A 20,537-nucleotide genomic window follows, 5' to 3' on the forward strand; every position below is an offset into this window, starting at 1 on the left:
TAGAGTGTTTCATGTGCCAATGCAGTGGTTGCCCTAATTCCCATTAGGGTATTACAAGATGGTATAATAATTAAATAGTGGGATAATAATTAAATATGATAGTAAGTCCTGAAATTAGTGAATACTTATGTTTATCAAAGCATCTTTATTCTAATGTAAATTTTCTGACTTCAGGAGAAGTTTGTTATCTGTCTCATACAAAATAACAAATCCTGATATAGTATGACAATGGAGAGACGCACATGGGAAGCCTAGCCTTTGATCAGTACTTCTGGTAACAAAGCAAGTAAGGCTCATCTGTGTGCTCTGCTGGTGATTCTGCACAAGCACATCTAAGACTCAATTATGATCAAATTAAATAATATAACCAAGGACCTGAGTTCTAGGAGAAATTATTAGAGATGATCCATTTTATCAATGTATGGATTTGAGATACAAGATAAAATATCCACTATTTATGCTATAACCACATATAATATTATTTCTTTATCAGGAGTAGAAAAAGAACCATAGATCCACCACTCTTACAGGTGAAGGCATGACCAAATTCACCACACCTGAAAAGTCGGGCATGACTCATACTGCCACTTAGCATAAGGTTGCCTGATAAATCTAATAAATAATGGTCATGGGGATGATTTATATAATTAAAGATGAGATCAAAAGTGTCTAGTATTTTATGTTTCATTCTTGTTAGGTGATGTAGGGCTTTCATGAAAGAATAGGCTAATTGTTTTCAAGAGCATAACTGAGAAATACATTTTATAACAAAGCCAAAGAATCAGAGGTGTGTTATACGGGGCAATAAGACACTAATCTGGGTTATGTAGCATGTATTAATTTTCATAGCAACCAATATTTTCAAAATATGCATTTTATTAACAATTTTAAACAAGGATGTCAAAGAGAATTTCAGTTGGAAGGTATAGGTAATGCATTACACTCAAGAGACAGATTGGGTTCCTAACTTTCAGCACCACTTTCCTTCCTGTGGTAATGGCTATAAACTGGGCAGAAAGGACATTATTCTTAAAGGGAAATGCCAGTGAAGCCTCAGCTATTAGAAATTTAACTAAAAACAAACAAAAACAAATAAATAAAAAAAACCCCAAAGAACAACATAAAAAAAAAACTGAGTCAGTGCAGAAGCGGCCAACACTACACTTACATATCAGGACAAAGTTTAAAATATTCTGTAACAGAAGTTTCTGTAATTTTGTTACACTTGATTAATTTTTATTGTCTGTGAACTGTGTGTCATGTGCTATGAGAACTCTATGAGAAACGATTTAAACATTTTGGTGGAAGTTACTAGGTAATAAACTGAACACTACAATAATATTAATACGACAAATATGCAAAGTGTTAGAAGGTGAGCATGTTAAAGAGACATCTTCCCTTGTGACTAAAGAAAATCAGAGGTTCAAGCCTGAGTAAACAAAGCAAGAGACCAGGAAGTCCAGATGATAATTATCCATATTATTAGAATTCATTCCACTTGTTTTGATTTTGACTAGCCCAGTAGTGCCCTTGTGATCCACAGGAGGGCATTGTTGAAGCAAGGCTGTCGCACAAACTCTGAGTACAGGAGTGACATCTACCCAGATCGCTGTTCCCTCAAACCCAGGACACTGCTCCTGGTTTTCTGTTTGATTTCAGGTCCCACATGTCCCTAGCCCAGCATTTGCATTGGTAGGACCACTGTGAACTGGGTTGTCTGATGGAATTTTGATACATTTTTCATACTGGGCAATTAGGAATGTAATCATTTGTTTAAAGGCATCGTCTCATTTAATTATGAGGAAGTTTATTATTTTCCCATGTTACTCATGAAAAACATAGCCAAAGACACTCTCTAACTTGGTGCCAGTGTTGCAGTGTCAAGTGGTGAATTGCTGTGTTTCCCTCTCTCTGCTGAGTCTGGATTCTCTGCTTTTCAGTGATACAATCTTCTTTAGAGCAAAACGCACCACAGTCTTCAGTAATCCAGCAGGAGAACTTGCTTCTGAAGGAGCAGTTTGTCTCCAATTTCTAACACAAACTGAAACACAAGTATTAAAAGAATGAAAGGGACTTAAAAGTTTACCATATTGACTCCCCGCTCCCTCTATCACTCTGCAAAAACCTTCAGAGAGGTTTAGTGGACAAAATTGTAAAACTATTGTTTTATGAATTTGGAATTGTATCATTCTTTTTATATCATTCCAACTTGACATCAAATTCACAAATGCCTAAGTGGTGATTTATTTTTTTCAGAGCTACTAATTTTTTCAAGGTTATTGTCCATTAAATGTCTACAATAGAGAGGGATCCAAAGTCATATTGCTGGAGAAAAATTTCATTTCTGGGCCAGCAAGATGGCTCAGTCAGTGAAGGGGCTCACCACATAGGTCTGGAGACTGAATTTGGTTGCCAGAACGAACCCATGTAAAGGTGGAAGGATAGAACTCGCAAAGTTGCCAGGCGACCTCCTCCACCTGTGAACCATGGAACCTGCCCCACTCTAGCATGCACACATGTACATACACACAAACACAGATACAACAACAATAGCAGCGACATCAGCAGGGACTGGGGAGATGGCTCAGCCCTTAAGATCATTTGTTGCTCTTATAGTGGACCAGGGTTCAATTTCCATCACTTCCATGGTAGTTAACAATGGACTGTAACTCAGCTTCCAGGGAATGTGACACCTGCTTCTTGCCACCACAGGCAACAGGCACACACATAGTGCAACATATATTAATGCAAGTAAAACACACATACACATTAAATAAGATCAACAACAATAATGTCATTTCATAGTTTGTAGAGTGTCACACAGAATGGAGGCTTTAATGAATAGATTAGCCTGGGCAGTGGTGGTGTACACTTTTAATCCCAGTACTCAGGAGGCAGAAGCAGGTGGATCTCTGTGAGTTTAAGGCCAGCCTGGTCTACAAAACGAGTTCCAGGACAGTCAAGGTTGTTACACAGAGAAACCCTGCCTCAAAAAACCACACACACACACACACACACACACACACACACACACACACACACACGAATAGACTAAAGTAATAGAATTTATAAATAAATGTTGCTCACTCTTCTCTGGCAAGGATTTATGCTTCGTTTATTCTAAGTGGGAGTTAGGAAAAAATTGAATACTTAACTCAAACTCAAATAAATTTATATATTCTTCATTAAAACTATAGTAACTCAAACAAAAATTAATTAGATGGTTTATTTTAAATGTAGCACACCACCATTATAAAGTAATGCAATAGCTCCAAGAAACTGGTGGGGTATATTGCTTTTTAAAAATGTGTCTTCCATTTTCAAGACAATAATTAATCAGAGTCAAGGAAGAACTAGAGGTGTGCAGACGTTTACCTGGGAGAAAGGCAACAGCTTGCTTTTAGTTTGATGACTTGTAACTTAGATGATTTCCTAAAGGAGTGTGTTATAATATACCTCCCAAATATTTCATTCCTTCTTTATATTTCCTTTACTAGATCCATTTAACAGAATTCCAGACATATTAATTGAAGGTAAGTTGCACAAAATATGTGTTGCATAATGTATATCAGCATACCTTTTTTTGTCTTTTCCACTTGAAAGTTCAAAATATTAGCTGGAACAGGGAGGGTGGCACAAGCTTGTCATCTCAGCTAACTGGGATGCTGAGGCAGGAGGATCCCAAGGTGAAGATCTGGTCAAGTGGCTTAATAAAAACATGTCTCAAAATATCAAGTAAAGAGAAGTTTGGGGTTCAGATTCAGTGAGAGTGCTTGACATGCATACAGGTCATACACACACACACTCACACACATACATACATGTACACATACACAAATATAGACACACAGACACATATATACACACACACATGGATACACATACACAGACACACATTTACACACACACACACACACACACACACACACACACACACAACACTACACAAACAAGGGAAAGGAGAGAGAGAATCTCAAAGAATGGGACTGCCTTCCAAAATGTATAATCCAATACACAAGTAAAACTTTAGGGATTCAGTTGTACACTTAAAAATATTTTACTTTTTTATTGTAGTGCCATCAAAACAGCCTGAAGTAACAGGTAAGACAAGAAATTATAAATTCACATTTTAAAAAAAAGTAATGCTGTCTTAACTAGGAAATGTTGTGAGAGATGTCTCTATCAGAATGGAGTCTTTCTGGTCATGCACTTCAAGTTCGATTTTGATGACTGTGCTTTGGCCCCCTCTCCTCTTGTGCCTTCCAAATTGTAATAACGGTGTGTTGATTTCCTTCAGATTTCAGAGAGCTGGCTCTGTACAAGTGAACAAATAGACACAAGTAGCACAAAACATCTCTCTTATTATAAAAAAAAAAAAGCAAAGCTATGGTTGTCAAATATTAGTGGACCACCACCACCAGGCTAGACACGATGGCTTTCATACAACTGCACTGCTGAAATGGCGTACCAGTATGTTTATCCTTACCTGAAATATCCCAGAGTTCATGCCTCCGCTCTTTCTATTGTCTTAGGATCTACAGCTTTCACAGAAATCAGGGGCAGCACTGGAACTAAATTCATGACAGGTGGGGAAGAACAACCTGGGATGTGGGTATGAGCATGAGAGTTGGCTGCCATTCCTATGACTTATCTGGACCTTTCAAATGACTTATCAGGACATGGGCTTTCCTGAAGCATATTATTCTTACTCAGAGACTCTGCGTCTTAGGAAAAAACTTTTTAAAGTTTTAAAATATTTTTTAAAAATCTACCAAGAGTCTCTATTAAAATAGGATAGACGATCTAATTGTTCTGCAGCATTTTTCCTGTACATAAAAGCTACATTAAGATATTCATGAGATCTCTACCCTGAAAAGTAGAGATAACAAAAATTAACCTTAGAAACATTCCTATACACAGGTTTCTATGTCTCCAAAGCAATACTAATAATTAATGTTTTCTTGATATTTATGAATTTAAATTTTTCATCAAACCTACTAATACACTGTCTTCTACTTCTGGGTAGTAAATCAGTGTCTTTGGGGGAAAGTCACCTGCCCCTCCCCATCCTGTAGACTGTTAGGAATGTTTCCTCAAGTTGAGAAGCTGAGCCCTCTGATTGCTTTTGAAATGAGGCAATTAGTGGAGTAGTCTCAGCATCATAGGGATGCCAGAGAAAGGAGACTAAATAACAATGTGTAGACTTCCAAACAGTAAGACTTCCAGAGACCAACAAAAGCTACTGTGGTGATTCCAGTCCCTTCTGTGTTTCAGTCACCACTGGGCTCATCCCTTCCACAACCGTTGCCCCACGCAGTTCCAACACCGGTGAGTTAGTGATATAATATGAGTGTTCTGTGTGCCCTCTTGTTACTGAGTGCTTCCTCTGATTCATTGAAAGGGGAATCACAGTGTGTTTTCTGTCATCCTTAGATATTTACCAACAATCTATTTCTTCTCTTCTCAGAGGCCACGACTTCCCTACGAGTAAAGGAAACAGTAAAAAGTGAAGCAACCATGGGTGAGCACTGAGAGGCTTGTACTCTCCCTCCTGGTAACCCCTTCAAATCTTCTGAAAATAGCTTCTTAATAAGCTTTATCGATAAGAAAATGATGGAAAAAAAAGCCAAAAAAAAAAATGTTATATTGCCTCCTTTATTCCCCCACATTCAACAAGGACTTTTGTCTGTGGTTTTTAACCTGTGGGTTTCAACTTCTTTGACAAACCTCCATCTCCAAAATTGTTTACATTATGATTCATAACAGTAGGAAAATTAGAGTTATGAAGTGGCATCAAGAATAATTTTATGGTTGGGGTTGTCACAACATGAGGAACTATATTAAAGGGTCACAGCATTAAGAAGGTTGGGAACCACTATGTTAGTTGATCCTGATTCTAAACTAATGACCAATAAATGATATGGGAGGAAATTTCCTACTCACATTCAAAGCAAGTGGAATTATGGTTGAGAACTGTGTCAGTAGACTTGATGTAGAATCATTGTATAGGATAGTTTCTGCCCTGGCAGGTTTCAGCAATGCCTTTGTAGAGCTCTGATCCCTATCTGAATCAACTGCTAGGTACATAAATGAACTCATGAGCACAGCTGTATTCTTGTTTTAGGTACCCCACTGTTTCAGTCTCTGTGGAAACTGAAGAATCAGTGAGATCTCATACAGCTCATGATGGAAATACACCTCAGACATGGATATTTATTTTTTATAGAGCAGTACCATGCATACTTTTCTTGACCACAGTCTACTTCTTTCTTTGTTTTCTCTCTCAGAGGCCACAACTTCCACAAGAGGCAGTGAAACTACCCGTGGAGAAGTTCGAACAGGTGAGCCATTATTCTGTGAAGTTGTGAGGGTTTTTTTTTTGTTGTTGTTGTTTGTTTGTTTGTTTGTCTGGTTTTTGTTTTTCAAGTCTCTCTTTAGATGGCTGGAGTAAATATGAGTGAGGAGGTAGGCTGAGGAAAGAGGTGGCATTGTTCCTGTGGGTACAACCTGCAGGCTTGCCTAGGAATTCCATGCCCACCATGGATTTGTAGGGACTGAGATGTACACAATCAAGAGCATCACACTATTGGCCAGTGTCTTCACATCAGGACCATAATTATTACATACAATTTACTTGTTTTTCTCAAAAAGTGCATGCTAACAGTGAACATCCTAGGTGGTTTTTTTTTGTTGTTTTTTTGTTTTTTTGTTTTTGTTTTTTTTTTTTTTTTTTTTTGTGTGTGTGTGTGTGTGTGTGTGTGTGTGTGTGTGTGTGTTTTATCCCCTTCTGGTTACCAGATGCTGGAATGAGGGTTGTTCCAGGAGAAAGATCTTGAGTATTTTGTTCACTAGTACAGCCCAAGGATGAACAACAGAATCACACAAAGGGGATGCTCAAAAATATTTAGTGGGATGAAGTAATGTTTCATTTTGCATTCTTCTCCTTACCTAAGAAGTACCATGGTGGTTTCACCTGGAGGAGCTGTAGCTCACAGAGTTTGAAGTTGGGCAAGATGGATTAAATATCATTTGAGAGTTTTGGAATAAAGGAACTCTATTTTAAACAGCTGAAGTCAAAACACTTAAGTAATTGGTCCATACAATTCAGAAAGTGGATCCTTCTTTTCTTCAGACACCTTTGTTGTAGCAGGCATCCTTGCTTTATCATGTGAGGGAGAAATTAGCTCCCTTACCTTCAGTGGGCTCTATGGAGAGGGAACCTCAGTGACTGATGGGAAGGAGTGAACCATCAGGTCCTATGATGAATCAGATCCATACAGCTTTTCCACTATTGTTGAGAAGCCTATGTTCTGTCACCTGCCCAGGGAAGTAACCATTATGCTATAAATTTGCACACAAATATGTTACAAGCAAAGAGTTAATGATTACTTAAGATCATAATATATTTAGGCTATCAACTCTGATGATGAGCATATCAACACAAATCTTCACTTCCTCCACCAAATCCTTGAACCTCACATTCTTTGTTTTCCTCCTTCAGAGGTTACAACTCCAACAGAGAATAGTGAGACCCAGGGAACCAGAGCCACAGCAGGTGAGAACTGGCAGCTCCCATAGTTGGTTGTAGGCTTTCCCATGTGACTGGCAGGCATGCCTGGTAGGAGGTATGTTTTCCTGAAGTGTACTATGTAGTGCTTTGGATATTTTCTTTCAACTGAACGTATTCTGGAAAAGCCCTCTCGTTATCAGCAACTGGTCTCATAGGCAGAGACTCAGGCAGATGGCTCTGATCTACATAGTTCTAGGCCAGCCAGGACTGCACAGTGAGATTCTGTCTCCAAACAAACAAACAAACTAAAACAAATAAACCCCAAAGCTTTTTTTAATAGGATAGGATGCCTTTCAGAATTCATACTGTTTCTTCTTCTTCCTCTAACACTTTAGTGGTGTGTGTGATGTCAGAAGACATTCTCAAACTGACCGGACAGATAACCACCCTTTAGGGAATGATTGGGGAAATTTGTCTCTGAACTGCAGAGGCTGCTGCCTCACCTAGAGAGTGTGTGGAAAGTCACAGGGCTGTACATTTCCTAGTTTTCACACCCCAAGCTTTGCCCTACCTCTGTTCAGCAACTACAGAACTTCTACAAAAGTTGGAGCGTATGCTGGAGTTGCAACAGCAAGCAGTTAGTGACTTGCCTCTTTAGCCTCTAGGGTGGTCGGTGACTCTCTGGGGTCTGTAGTAGATAGCAGACAAGAACAAAATGGACAGAAACAGAGTTTTCTGCTTTTTTTTTTTTTTTTTGACAAAATTCACATGACCTTTTGGCTGTGGTGCTTTCATTTTATTGGGTAAAATGTCAAGTGAACTAAATGTGGCCCTTTTCCTTTGGCCATTCCCTCCACACAGTCTCTCAGACATGATTTTGTTGCTGTCATTGTGTTTATGGAATCTTAGATTGTCTTTTAATAAAACAAAACAAACAAACAAACAAACCAAAAAAAAGAAAACAAAAACCCAGAGCCAGATGTTGGGGTGAAAGCTGAAAGATCAGAGAAGCAGAACAGCCGGCCAGTTCTGACCTCTACAAAATCCTCAGCCTAAAGGGAGTGAGTTCCTGTCTCTTCATGCCTTATATACCTTCCTCTGCCCTGCCACATTACTTCCTGGGATTAAAGGCATGTGTGCTTCCCAAGCAAAGGCATGGGATCTCAATGGCTGGGATTCAAGGTGTGTGCCACCACTGCCTGTCCTCTATGTCCAATCTAGTGGCTGGCTCTGTCCTCTGATCCCCAGGCAAGCTTTATTAGGGTATACAATATATCGCTGCACCACTGTCTTAACCATCTTGCTGTTAAGGTGTTACATCGGGTTCAGCTGGAATTTCCAGAGACCTAGAGAATTCCAGTCCTGGTGAATAGAGATGTTTAATTCACCCTCCATCATGGATTTGTTTTTCCTCATGACTTAAGGTCTCAAGAAACTAAAAGAATTTAAATTTACCTCCTCAGGAGTCCCCACAGAAGCACCAGGCAGCCAAAGCACAGGAGGAAGAACAGGTAAGTCTAGGAAAACCACTTCCTTCCAAAACACTAAGCCACAGTGAAAGAATAAGAGTTTATAAGAAAATGGATTGTTTCCCTTTGGATACAAAGGCTCTTTTATTGATGGTAGGAAATGTGAATTTGTTCGAACCCATCCTGTTCTTAGGAGTGGGAGAAGTGCTGCTGTGGTTTCTCAGTCTGGAACTGGAGCACCAAAAAATAGATGTTGATGTACCACCCTCAGAGATCAGCGTGGCTTTGTTCCTAAAGAGCTGAGTTGAGTCAGGTTTCTGGAAAGGAAGTAGGCCAGAATGGGGACCAAGGAGAACAGGGGAACTTCCTGTTATGATACAACTTGGAAGCCCTTTGGGGAAAAAAGGCTTTCAATTGACTCTTTGGAAGATGTAGCATGCAGCCTGAGAGCTCCATGTTGTTTTGAAATAGGGTCTCACTGTGCACCCTATGCTGGTCTCAGATTTGCAATCCTATCTCAACCTTCCAAACTCTAGGATTCCAGGCTGTGCCACCATGCCTGACTCAGTCTGAGATTCATTAGAAGAAAGATATGGATGGTGCTGGTCCTGGAATGACCTATATTTGCTTACTTCCTTTAACAGACTCCACTTCAACAGCAGCTGTAGTCACAACCAGTGCCCACGTAGCCCAGCCAGGTAAAATAGTATGATCCAGGGGATTCAAATCCTTTGAAATTTATCTCTTCCATATGGGGTTCACCTTGCACATGAATCTGCCATCACTGAGATGAACACACACAGACATGATATGGATTCTTATTTATTGTGAGTAAAACATTGTATTGTCATCCTCCCTACTCTAGAAACCACTACAAGCACAACAAAGGGTCAAGACACTGAAAAGGAAACAGGTCAGTATGAGAAGACCTCAAATTATTTCATGGTCCACTGGCATTTCCTGTACTTAAAAATAGGCTAGGGTCTGTAGTATACTTTAAAAGCAAAACCTTCAGTAAGACATGGTGATTGCCATGTTGTAACCTTTGTAGTGGGAACAGGGGCTATTATAGGCACAGATATGATTGCTATTGTTTACTTACTGATCAACCAAAAATATCTACAAAAATTATGATTCCATGGAAGAGGAGGAGAATAGAGGGTTCAGTTCTGTTTTCTGGTTGATAGTCACCAGTGAAGATGCAAGAATACAGAGAGTTGAGTTTTATACTGGTTGGTGGGCAGCAAATTTCTACACACATGAAAACAAAGACATGAAGAAGCATGGGTGAATTCAGGACTCAACCAGATGCTGGCAAGGCAAGTGTGAGGATCAAGAAAGAAGATTAGGAAATACAGAAAAGTTCATGAAAGATTCTAGTTGCAAATTTAAATGTGACTCCATCCTTACAGCAATGAGACCCCATCAGTTCTATCAACAGAGTGGCATGCTCAGAGGCCTTGGAGGAAGTGACTCTGACAGAAGTGTGGGAATTAGAAGATTGTTCTGTTATATGTATTCATCATTTTTTCTCCTCAATTGCTGGGGTCTACTATTATTAAAAATTCGGAGCTATCATAGAGTTAAATGAAGAGTTAAAGACATTTAATCCTCCAGATTTTCACGTATTTTAATATTTTAGTACAAGTTTTTGGTAACAGTTGTTGGAGTTGCTTTGAGTAAAGATGTAGAAATTGAAAGTTTCTTTTAAGAGTGCCCATCCTAGGCGAGTTTGTGTTTCCTTTCTTTTAGTAGGGTAAGATAACAGTACAAATTTGACTTTCAGCAATTTTGAATTTGAATTTAGAATTTTGTAAATATGGCTGGCCCATATCTGTGAAGTATAGAAACTTAAAATTAAACCATTTTGAGAGGTTGGATAAAAGGATAAATGTTCTTAAGATTGAAACTATCTCATTATTTTTTATCCCTGTGATATGATCCCTTACTGTTTATTCTGATCTACTCATGGAAATTGTTTTCCAAAAAAACTTTCAAAAGATGTTTGTCTTTATTTTCTACTCAATACAGATTTCTCTTCCATTAAATTTTAAGGTCTAAAAGAAACACCCTACACTAGTAGGATGTCAAATGCTGTTAACAGCACAGAAAGGAGATGGGTGGGGTATCTGTAAGCCTGATTGCACAGCCAATTTTTTCAGCAATATAGTAATGGATCAGGTAAATGTATTTTCCTTAATACCATGATACCATTCCCCAAAATTCCAGAGGCTAACAGGTTTTCTGTTTTTACACAGTGTGTCCAGGCACGTCTCCACCAGCCCCAGGTAAGTGCACCCCCACAGCTGAGGAATTCTGTGGTGATGGCTCTTCTTGTGCATCAAGTGTCTGAAGTCACTCCAGTACATGAATGGTCATGAAATGTTCTAGAATAAACTAAATATAAGAATCTGGCTTTTACTTGCCAAATAACATATACATTATTTTTTCATTCACAAACCAATGTGGCCAAGCAATGCATGCCAATTTGCAAGCTAGCTCCTTCAAGAAATTACATATTCTGATAAGAGGTAGTTAATGTTACTGCTCTCATAACAGTGAGCATTTAACTACATAATGCTATGTTTGGGGCTTTGTTCTGGTTGAAAATTGCAACTGTGCCTGAGTTTAATCACTTCTGAGAACTTTATTGAGTTCCTACTACTTTTAAGATAATGTAATGTGGGTTGGGGATTTAGCTCAGTGGTAGAGCGCTTGTCTAGCAAGCGCAAGGCCCTGGGTTTGATCCTTAGCTAAAAGAAAAAAAAAAATAGATAATGTAATGTATTTTGCAGTGAATATTTACTAAGGAAAATAATTTTGACCTCATTTAGTGGGGAAATGAAAATTTAAAAAGAAACATGGTGTTCATAGGAGGCAGACAATAAAGTTCACAATAAGAAGTAAATAGATGGCCTATGGAGAAAGCAGATTTTAGAATGGAATTTGATGGCAGTAAGTAGACCATTCTAGGTCCAATCCACTGTTCTACTGGATTAAAGAGGTAGCTTTAATATGGGAGACCTTGGAAACTAGAATAAGTATTCATTTTAAAAAAGACTAACATTTAAAATAAAAGCATTAGGAAAATTGCTATGGATGTGGTGTAGAGAAGCGACTGGATCAGAAAGGAATCCGTCCCGTTGAGGTGCTGGATTGATGATGAGGTGGATTAGCCAAGAGCAGAGAAAGGAAAGGTTGAAAGTGAGGGTGAGAGTGAGCAACTCGGTGGTGGTTTGACTGACAAACTGCAATGAATGGGCACGGCTCCTAAGTCTGATGCTTTAAGAATAGAAAATGGACTTTAATCTGGAAGAGAAAACTGTGCTTGGGGCAAGAAGACACAGTCTGTCTTGTGCATTTATGTTAGAGGTTATTGAAGATCTCTTGGGATACTGTATATTCATACAGCTAGAGCTGTGTCCATGGCTTCAAAGTGTCCATGGACTCAAACAATTTAGAAGTCGGAGAGCCTTCCACTTAGTGTTGTTCATTGTGGAGAACAAGTTCCATTGAAGAGACTGGAGACAAAATTCGAGGGGTACGAAGAGCTTATAGTATGACCCCGAACATTACATTTAAAGAAAGGAGAACATATTCTTCAATGTGAAAGTTAATGTCACCTATGACCAGGAATTCAAATGATTGGTTTAGGGAATTTGGATCTTAGCATTTGCCAATGATGTCTTGATACGTACTGAGTTGTAGAGATAGAAAGCAGTTTTACAAGAGAGTGAGCTGGATAGTACACACACACACACACACACACACACACACACACACACACACATGCCACATGTACTCTTATAAAAAACACTTTGCTGGAAGCATGTGGATGTCATTTATCCACCTTCAGGCCCAATGTCTCCATAAATTGACCTTTTAAATCCTAGTGTCATTTACAGTATGGGCTCCCTGCTTGTTATCTATAAAGAGCAAGTGGTCATACTTTACAGCATCTAATTAGTATTTATCCCTTGATGTTAACAGTGTGTCATGGTCCACTGGGAGAAGAGAAATCTGTAAGTATAAAGGTCTGTTCTGCTGTAACCTTTCTGCCTCGTTTTGTGGACAAAGTCTAAACATGGTTTGTATCTGTAGCCTGGAGACACATGGATATCTAACTGCCACCAGTGTACCTGTACTGACACGCAGGCTGTGGACTGCAAACCTAAAGAGTGTCCTTCTCCACCCACCTGCCAAACTGGAGAGAAGCTTATGATATTCAAATCGAATGACTCTTGCTGTGACATCGGCCACTGTGGTATGTATCCGAAACGCATTATATGAACTGAGTCGGTCCATTTTTTGCCTGTTTATACATTCAAGGGGTGGTTTTGAGCTAAAATGTCACATATGACATTAGGATCTGGTAAATATAACAGAATTAGTACTTCTTAAAACTTATTGTTGTGGTGAAGGAAAACCCAGAACTAAAATACTGTTTTAAGGAAAGTATAACTGTTTGATAAGTATGATCCCATCTATAAATTGCCCTTAATAAATATTAAAGAAGTATATTACATTTACTTTTCAGAACCAAAAACCTGTTTATTTAACAATAAGGATTATGAGGTAAGCCTTTTTCCTTCTCTATTTTATTAATATAATCATCTGAATAAATGCAACGCTAAACCACACCAGGGGGTTTTCAGTGTATCATTAAAAAATGGTTTTAAAAACACTTGGGTGCAGATCAAGGATACGTTCTTCTTTGTCCACACTAGTTACATAAAACATAGTGTTCTCACAGTGCTTCTTCCAACGGAAGCTGTGCTCTCAATTACTAACCAGCCAGCAGTCAATCTCAGAACTGAAGTTCCCCAGGGCCCTGCCAGATGGAGAAGATATACTGTGCCGCATTCAAATCAAGAACAGAGTTCAGCTGTAATTACAACCAGAAAGATCTGACGGCCAAACTGCCAGCCACCAACCTCAAGGGCTCCACCCACTCAGGGGCTTAGCTTGTGCAGGGCTGGGTCTGGACTGCTGAGCTCACCTTTGAGGCAGGGCTTAACTTTCTAGCAAAGACTTTGTGAAACCACAGACATCAGATGATTCCCAAACTGGTATTAACACTCTCGACTGGTGTTGATAAATATTTAAAGCTCAAGCTAAAGTAAACGAGGCATGCTAAGAAACACCTAACAGGATGCACGTTGGAGTTTTACAATCACAAATCATTTACCCCACTCACATTTCAGTCTGATCCCCTCAACTTTCCATTTCCAAAATTGATGTGACTCTAGAAACCTAATGGCTAGAAACAAAAAAAAAAAAAGAAGGAAATTGCAATAATTTGCATGTAAAAGTTGAAATCATAACATTTCAATTTAATAGGGAATTTATCTTATGGTCTAAAGCCCTAAATCAGTAGTTCTCAACTGACCCTTTCACAGGGGTCATATATCAGCTATCCTGCATATCAGATATTTACTTTACAATTCACACCAGTAGCAAAATTACAGTTATGAAGGAGCAATGGAAATAATTTTATGTGTGGGGGTAGCCACACATGAGGAACAGTACTAAAGGGTCATAGTATTAGGAAGGCTGAGAACCACTGGCCTAAATTTAACACTGTTTCTCAGACTGTGCTTTGAATGTTGGATAGAAATTAATTACAAAATAGTCCAAAGAGCTTTAACAAAGACATAAGTAAGTCATCATGGGAGGAATGCCATTAACCCTACAATAAAGATTTATTTTTATTTTAAGTGTATAAGTGTATTGTAGTGTTATATGTATAAATATATAAATGTTTTAATATGTTTCATGTTTATGTGCGTAAGTCTGCCTGTATGCATGTACACCATATGGGTTCCTGGTTCCCTTAGTAGGCAGAAAAGGTCACTGGAACCCCTGGAACTAGTGTATAGATGGTGAGCCACCATTTGGGTGCTGAGAACCAAATGCTGGTCCTCTGGAAGAACAACAAGTAATCAACCACTGAGCCATTTCTGCAGTCCTATTAGTTCTCATTTAAACTTGTATCTATTATTAATGTGTGTGCATGTAGCATGGTGCATGTGTGAAGGTCAAGGGTACCTTTGAGGCATCAGTTATTCCTACAGTGGATTCCTAGGACCCAGATCATTATCAGTTTAGCTCATAAAAAGTGCTTTTGTACTAAGACATCTTGCAGACCTATGAGTCTTAATTCAATAAACCTCTTTTTGTATCATTTTCTACACTTAGATGTCATATGTTTCTTGAAAAATAAAGCACAACAATTGGTGAACTTCTTGCTTGCCTTAAAACATCCTGTCTTAAAAAATATTTGTAAACATATGACAGAGTGACTCTCATAAGTTTTATTTTGAAGGTTGGAAATCTTGATACATTCTATGTCCCCAATGAAAAATTTTCAATTTATTCACTAAGTTAAAGAACCACCTTTTCTTAACCAGTTACAACAACTGAAAGTACCTCTTTACAGATAATAAAATCAGAATTTTCATCCTTTGTTTTTTGTTTTTTTTTTTTTTTTGCCAGTTTTTAACTGGTAGGTTAAATTATATTCCAAGGCAAATAACTTCTCTCCTCCCCCCAATCACCTTGCAGATTGGTGCATCCTTTGCTGATCCTAGCAACCCATGTGTCTCCTATACCTGCAACAGCACTGGTTTGGTTGCCGTGGTTCAGGACTGCCCAAAACAAACATGGTGTGCAGAAGTAAGTCATGGTCTTAACACGGGCGAGCAAGGTGGCCACTCAAGCTCAACTCAGCCCCTTCTCATATTTCTGTTCCTTTGGGAAAGCAGGCCTTTGGCCAAGAGATATAGATCCTTTGTCAGTTCCATGGACCTTTATACAAATTCATGCATCTAGAGCCAGAGGATTCTAGAAATATCAGCTTTTATTGAGTTCATTCCTCATACCAAGAAAAGCTTTTATTTTTCCAGCTCTACCAAACAATTTAGCGCTATTCCAAAAATAGGTTATTATAAAAACATTAGCTATTTCTATACTTATTTATTTTAACTTATGTGTATGAGTGTTTTTACCTGCATGTATGCATGTACACTATGTGCATGCCTTGTATCCTCAGAGGTCAGAAGTGGATATTTGTTCCCTGAAAATGGAGTATGGATGGTTGTGGGTTCTGGAAACTAAATCCAGGTCCTTTGTAAAAACTACAAATTCTCTCTCTCTCCCTTTCTCTCTCTTTGTGTATGTATAAATTTGACTATATATACATATAATTATCTGTATACATATGCGTAACAATAATAATTAAAGAATATGAAGATTCCAAAGGGAACTGGGGTGGGAGCATGAAAAAGTACTTGATGATGTAATTAGATTTTAATTAAATTTTTAAATTTTCTCAGAACAACAACAACAAATAAAGCAACAACCACTCTAACCTACTGAGCCAAATCTGCTTTCACTATTTTATAAACAAAACTAAAAAACATCTTTAATGAAAACTCAGGGTGTTTGTACTGTTCATATTTTTGTGCCATAACCATCATTTCTGTGCCTCCATGTTTTAGTTTCTATTACTCTGATGAATACCATGATCAAAAGCAACTTGGAGAGGAAAGGATTTATTCATCTTACAACTCTCATACGACACGTCACTAGGGAAGTCAGGACAGGAACTAGAGCAGGAACCTGGTTCCAGGAGCTGGTGCCAAGGCAATAGAGGAGGGCTGTTTAGTAGCTAGTACTCCACGGCTTTTCCAGGCTGCTTTCTTATATAGCTCAGGACCACCATCCCAGGGTTGGCACTGCCCACAGTCAGTTGGCCTTCTATATTAACAATTAGTCAAGAAAAATGCCCTACAAGGTTTCGTACTGGCTAATCCAGTTGGGCCATTTTTTTAAAAATGAGGTCCTCTCTCCTCAACTAGTTCTAACTTGTGCTAACATACTCAATATATGTTGGCTTTTTATATTAATGAATGCTTGGATATTAAATTATCACTTTTCTTTCTGAATCTGTAATTTACAGCATGCTTTACAGCATTATTTTAGAATTTTAATACTGTATCACAATAGTTTATTTGGATTTCATCTGAAGAGTTAGGAAGGTTTGAGTGGGAAGCAAAGCTTAAGTGTATATCTTGGGTAAAAGACTCAGATAGCATCTGGTATTGTGTTAAAGAATTTTTTCCTTTGAAGTAAGTGAAGTATAATTGGTTTTCATAGTTGCATATTCTTTTTCCTTTTCTTCCTGTCATTGCAAAATCTCAGTTTTAAACCCCCAGTCTCATGTTTATGACCAAGTTCAACACTTTCTGCTCTAGCCTTGCCCTAGATCTGACATCAGCATGCCCTTCTTCCGTTTTTCCTTCCTGTTGCTACTTCAGGATATTAACATTTTTCATATTTCATTCAATATTAAATATTTCATTCTTTTGTTCCTACAGGGAGAGAGGACCTATGATTCAACGAAATGTTGCTATACATGTAAGTTAACCTCTCTCTATAGAGATTATCTAAGTGGTTGAAAAAGTAGCATTTTGTTAAGATAGAATGACACATCATTAATAAAAGGCTTACCAGTCATGTTAAAATAATACAGAAATCAGGGTCAAAATATAAGCTGCCAACTGATATGCTTGCAAAGAGTGTTAGTTACTTATTGATAGTAGTAGCTTTTCTTGTAAAATTTGTTTTGATCCCTGATATAAGAAACCAGACTACTTTTCTGTCCTAACATCAGAGGTCTGACTTGTAAATTTGGGTATTAGAACACAAGATTGTATAATAGGCAACGGAAAATGCCCCATCATCTCCTCTGCTCTTACTGGCCCCTCTCTCTTTCTTCTACTTATCACTTCCTTTCTGCTTAACCTCTAATATAATCATAGCAACAATAAGACAGTAACTATCTGTAACACAAATCTTAAAAGGTCTTATTAATAAAAAAGAACCTTGAGCCAGGTTGGAGTGAAACCTGAAAGATCAGAGAAATAGAATAAGCCAGCCACATTCTTACCTCTATGACATCCTCATCTTCAAGAGAGAGACTTCCTGTTTACTTACACCTTGTATACCTTTCTGTGCCCTGCCATCTTCCTTCCTTCCTAGTACTGAGATTAAAGGCTTGTGCTATCACACCTGGCACTATTCCCAGTGTGTCTTTGAACTAATAGAGATCTGGATGGATCTCTGCCTCCTGAATGCTAGGGTTAAAGGCATGTGCTACTACTGCCTGACCTCTGTGTTTAATATAGCGACTGGCTTTGTCCTCTGATCCCCAGATAAGTTTTATTGGGGTACACAATATATCACCACATCTATCCAAGTCTTAGCCAAGGTTCACAGCTGGGGATGAGACAGTTGTTTCCCTTAATAACATGGCCAAGTAGTTAGTGTGCCTCTTCCCTTTGGCTCTTAAGATAATGTATGCCTAATGATAGTTAAGATGTTAAATCTCACTTCTTTGTCTGTTACGTGCTTTGCTTTAGGTAAGAGTGACTGCAGAACTTCTCCTGTGAATGTGACCATTAGGTATAACGGTTGTAGGAAGAAAGTGGAGATGGCAAGATGTATAGGAGAATGCAAAAGGACTCTCAAGTAAGTTTCCCTTTGAATGCGTTCTGTGCCTTAACTTAGTGCTTATAGAGAAAAATTAGACAACGTTACATAGTGAAGTTTGACCTGAAAGAATGCTCTGATGAGGACACAATGGAAAAATATATAGAACACTAAGACCTGAGGACTAAAATAATCAGTTTAGGGATCAGTTATTCTCAGATCATTCCTAAACATGCTTAACCTATTTATGATAAATGTATTCATTTTCCTATAGTGTCTGTAGAGGGGCCTTACACAAAGAACTACATTGTCCATCATTTTAAAGTTGAATTTTAGAATAACGTTATATGTTTTCCTTAATATACAATTTTACATATAGATTAATTTAGTGAGAATAATTATAATTTGATATCGTTACCATTATTCACTGACAACTACTTTCTTTTTAATCTCATTATTGCCTCAAATGCCCATTGTCACTGATCTGCATCAGAGTTTTGTAGTGGGAAGGGATACAAAGTCTAGAATCACTTTAAGTAAAGGCTAGTAAGCCATTTAAAAAGTCATTAAAACAGAAGTATGGATATCAAGTTATGTGATGTTTGTAAATATTTCAAAATTTTTATTATTGATTTCCTTTATTTTAGGTATAATTATGAGACCTACCAATTGGAGAATTCATGTGTTTGCTGCCGTGAAGAAAACTATGAGTACAGGGACATTACACTCGATTGCTCAGGTGGCAGGACCATCCCATACAGATATAGGCACACTACAACCTGCTCTTGTCTGAACCAGTGTGAACAGTCTACAGCCAGTTAATACCTACCTGCATTGCCTTCCCTCTTGCACCTATTTTAGAAGAAAAGAAAAATAAATTAAATAGTGAGAATCTATAAACTTGAGTGTGTCTTATTCAAAAAAGCAAGGCTCATGGTGAAGCGTTCTATTTTATTGAGAAATGCAATGGTACAGGTACTCAGTGAGGATTTGGATTTGTTTACAACATACAAATTTTGCAAGTTACAGGGAAACACAAGCCAGTCATGACTCCTAGTGCCCTTGGGGCAATGTTCTATTTCATTGCCCACCCTTCACTATGTAATGACATTTTTTTTTTCTGTTTCCCTGTCCTAGCTGCACCACACTTTGACTGTGCCACATTCTCCTCTCCTGCGACACCTTGACTTCCTCATAGTTCTCAAGAGTTTTGTATCATCTCTATTCTTGCTTCTCTGAAGCATCTTTCTAGTTATTCCCACAATGTTTAAGAACCACGATCCAGCCTTTGTGGGTAGATTTGCTTTGTGAACTCCTCTGTAACTGCATTATATTCCTCCTTTCATTTTATTCAGGTGTTTTGACATGTGGTATCAACATAGGCACACACACCAAGGGATTTCTACCTTCTTCCAAACACGTTGTCATCACTGTGTTTTAGACATTATAGTGTAGTTAGAGTTTTCCTGCCTGGCCCAGTCAGGACAAATCATTCTTACCTGCCAGTGTCACAGTCGCTCAGACCCAACCAAGAAAGCCCACAGAAACTTACATTGTTTAGAAACTGTATGGCCGTGGCAGGCTTCTTGTTATCTACTTCTTCTATCTTAAATTAACCCATTTCTGTTAGTCTATACTTTGCCACATGGCTTGTGGCTTACCAGTGTCTTTACATGTTGCTTCTCATGGCGGTGGCTGGCGGTGTCTCCCCGCAACCTTCTACTTCCCAGAATTCTCTTCTCTCTTGTCCTGCCTATATTTCCTGCCTGGCCACTGGCCAATCAGAACTTTATTTACACAGAGCGATATCCACAGCACTATAGCCTGTTATCTCCAAACTACTAATGCTAAATGATAGGAAACCTGAAATAACAGAGTCAGAAAATATGAAAGTTTATTCCTCACTCATGCACAAGAGCGGGTAGGTGTGAATATGCCTAGCATCCACCTCCTACTCTGTCTTTTGTTCTATCATTTCAACATGCATCTTCCATCTTCTACCTTTATGCCCCAAAATGATTCACTATCTTCACTACTATCTCAATCTTCATCCAGCCAACAAAAGA

At 38.4% G+C, this 20,537-nt stretch overlaps 1 protein-coding gene across 1 annotated transcript in view; it reads left to right on the plus strand.

The window, feature by feature from the left end:
• The window catches only part of Muc19 (mucin 19, oligomeric), a 169,441-nt gene extending 150,148 nt beyond the window's left edge, over positions 1 to 19,293 (plus strand). Inside the window, exons 96-108 of the mRNA XM_036207612.1 lie at positions 4,075 to 4,101; positions 6,288 to 6,341; positions 7,502 to 7,555; positions 8,935 to 9,021; positions 9,845 to 9,892; positions 11,238 to 11,267; positions 12,970 to 13,001; positions 13,081 to 13,243; positions 13,517 to 13,554; positions 15,544 to 15,654; positions 17,358 to 17,397; positions 18,402 to 18,510; positions 19,119 to 19,293. Coding sequence (XP_036063505.1) covers positions 4,075 to 4,101; positions 6,288 to 6,341; positions 7,502 to 7,555; positions 8,935 to 9,021; positions 9,845 to 9,892; positions 11,238 to 11,267; positions 12,970 to 13,001; positions 13,081 to 13,243; positions 13,517 to 13,554; positions 15,544 to 15,654; positions 17,358 to 17,397; positions 18,402 to 18,510; positions 19,119 to 19,293 — 968 coding nt within the window. The remainder of the gene's footprint in view (positions 1 to 4,074; positions 4,102 to 6,287; positions 6,342 to 7,501; positions 7,556 to 8,934; positions 9,022 to 9,844; positions 9,893 to 11,237; positions 11,268 to 12,969; positions 13,002 to 13,080; positions 13,244 to 13,516; positions 13,555 to 15,543; positions 15,655 to 17,357; positions 17,398 to 18,401; positions 18,511 to 19,118) is intronic.
• Positions 19,294 to 20,537: the final 1,244 nt, after the last annotated feature.

The sequence above is a fragment of the Onychomys torridus genome, chromosome 16 (genome assembly GCF_903995425.1).
Source record: "Onychomys torridus chromosome 16, mOncTor1.1, whole genome shotgun sequence".
In the NCBI taxonomy this organism is placed as follows: domain Eukaryota; kingdom Metazoa; phylum Chordata; class Mammalia; order Rodentia; family Cricetidae; genus Onychomys; species Onychomys torridus.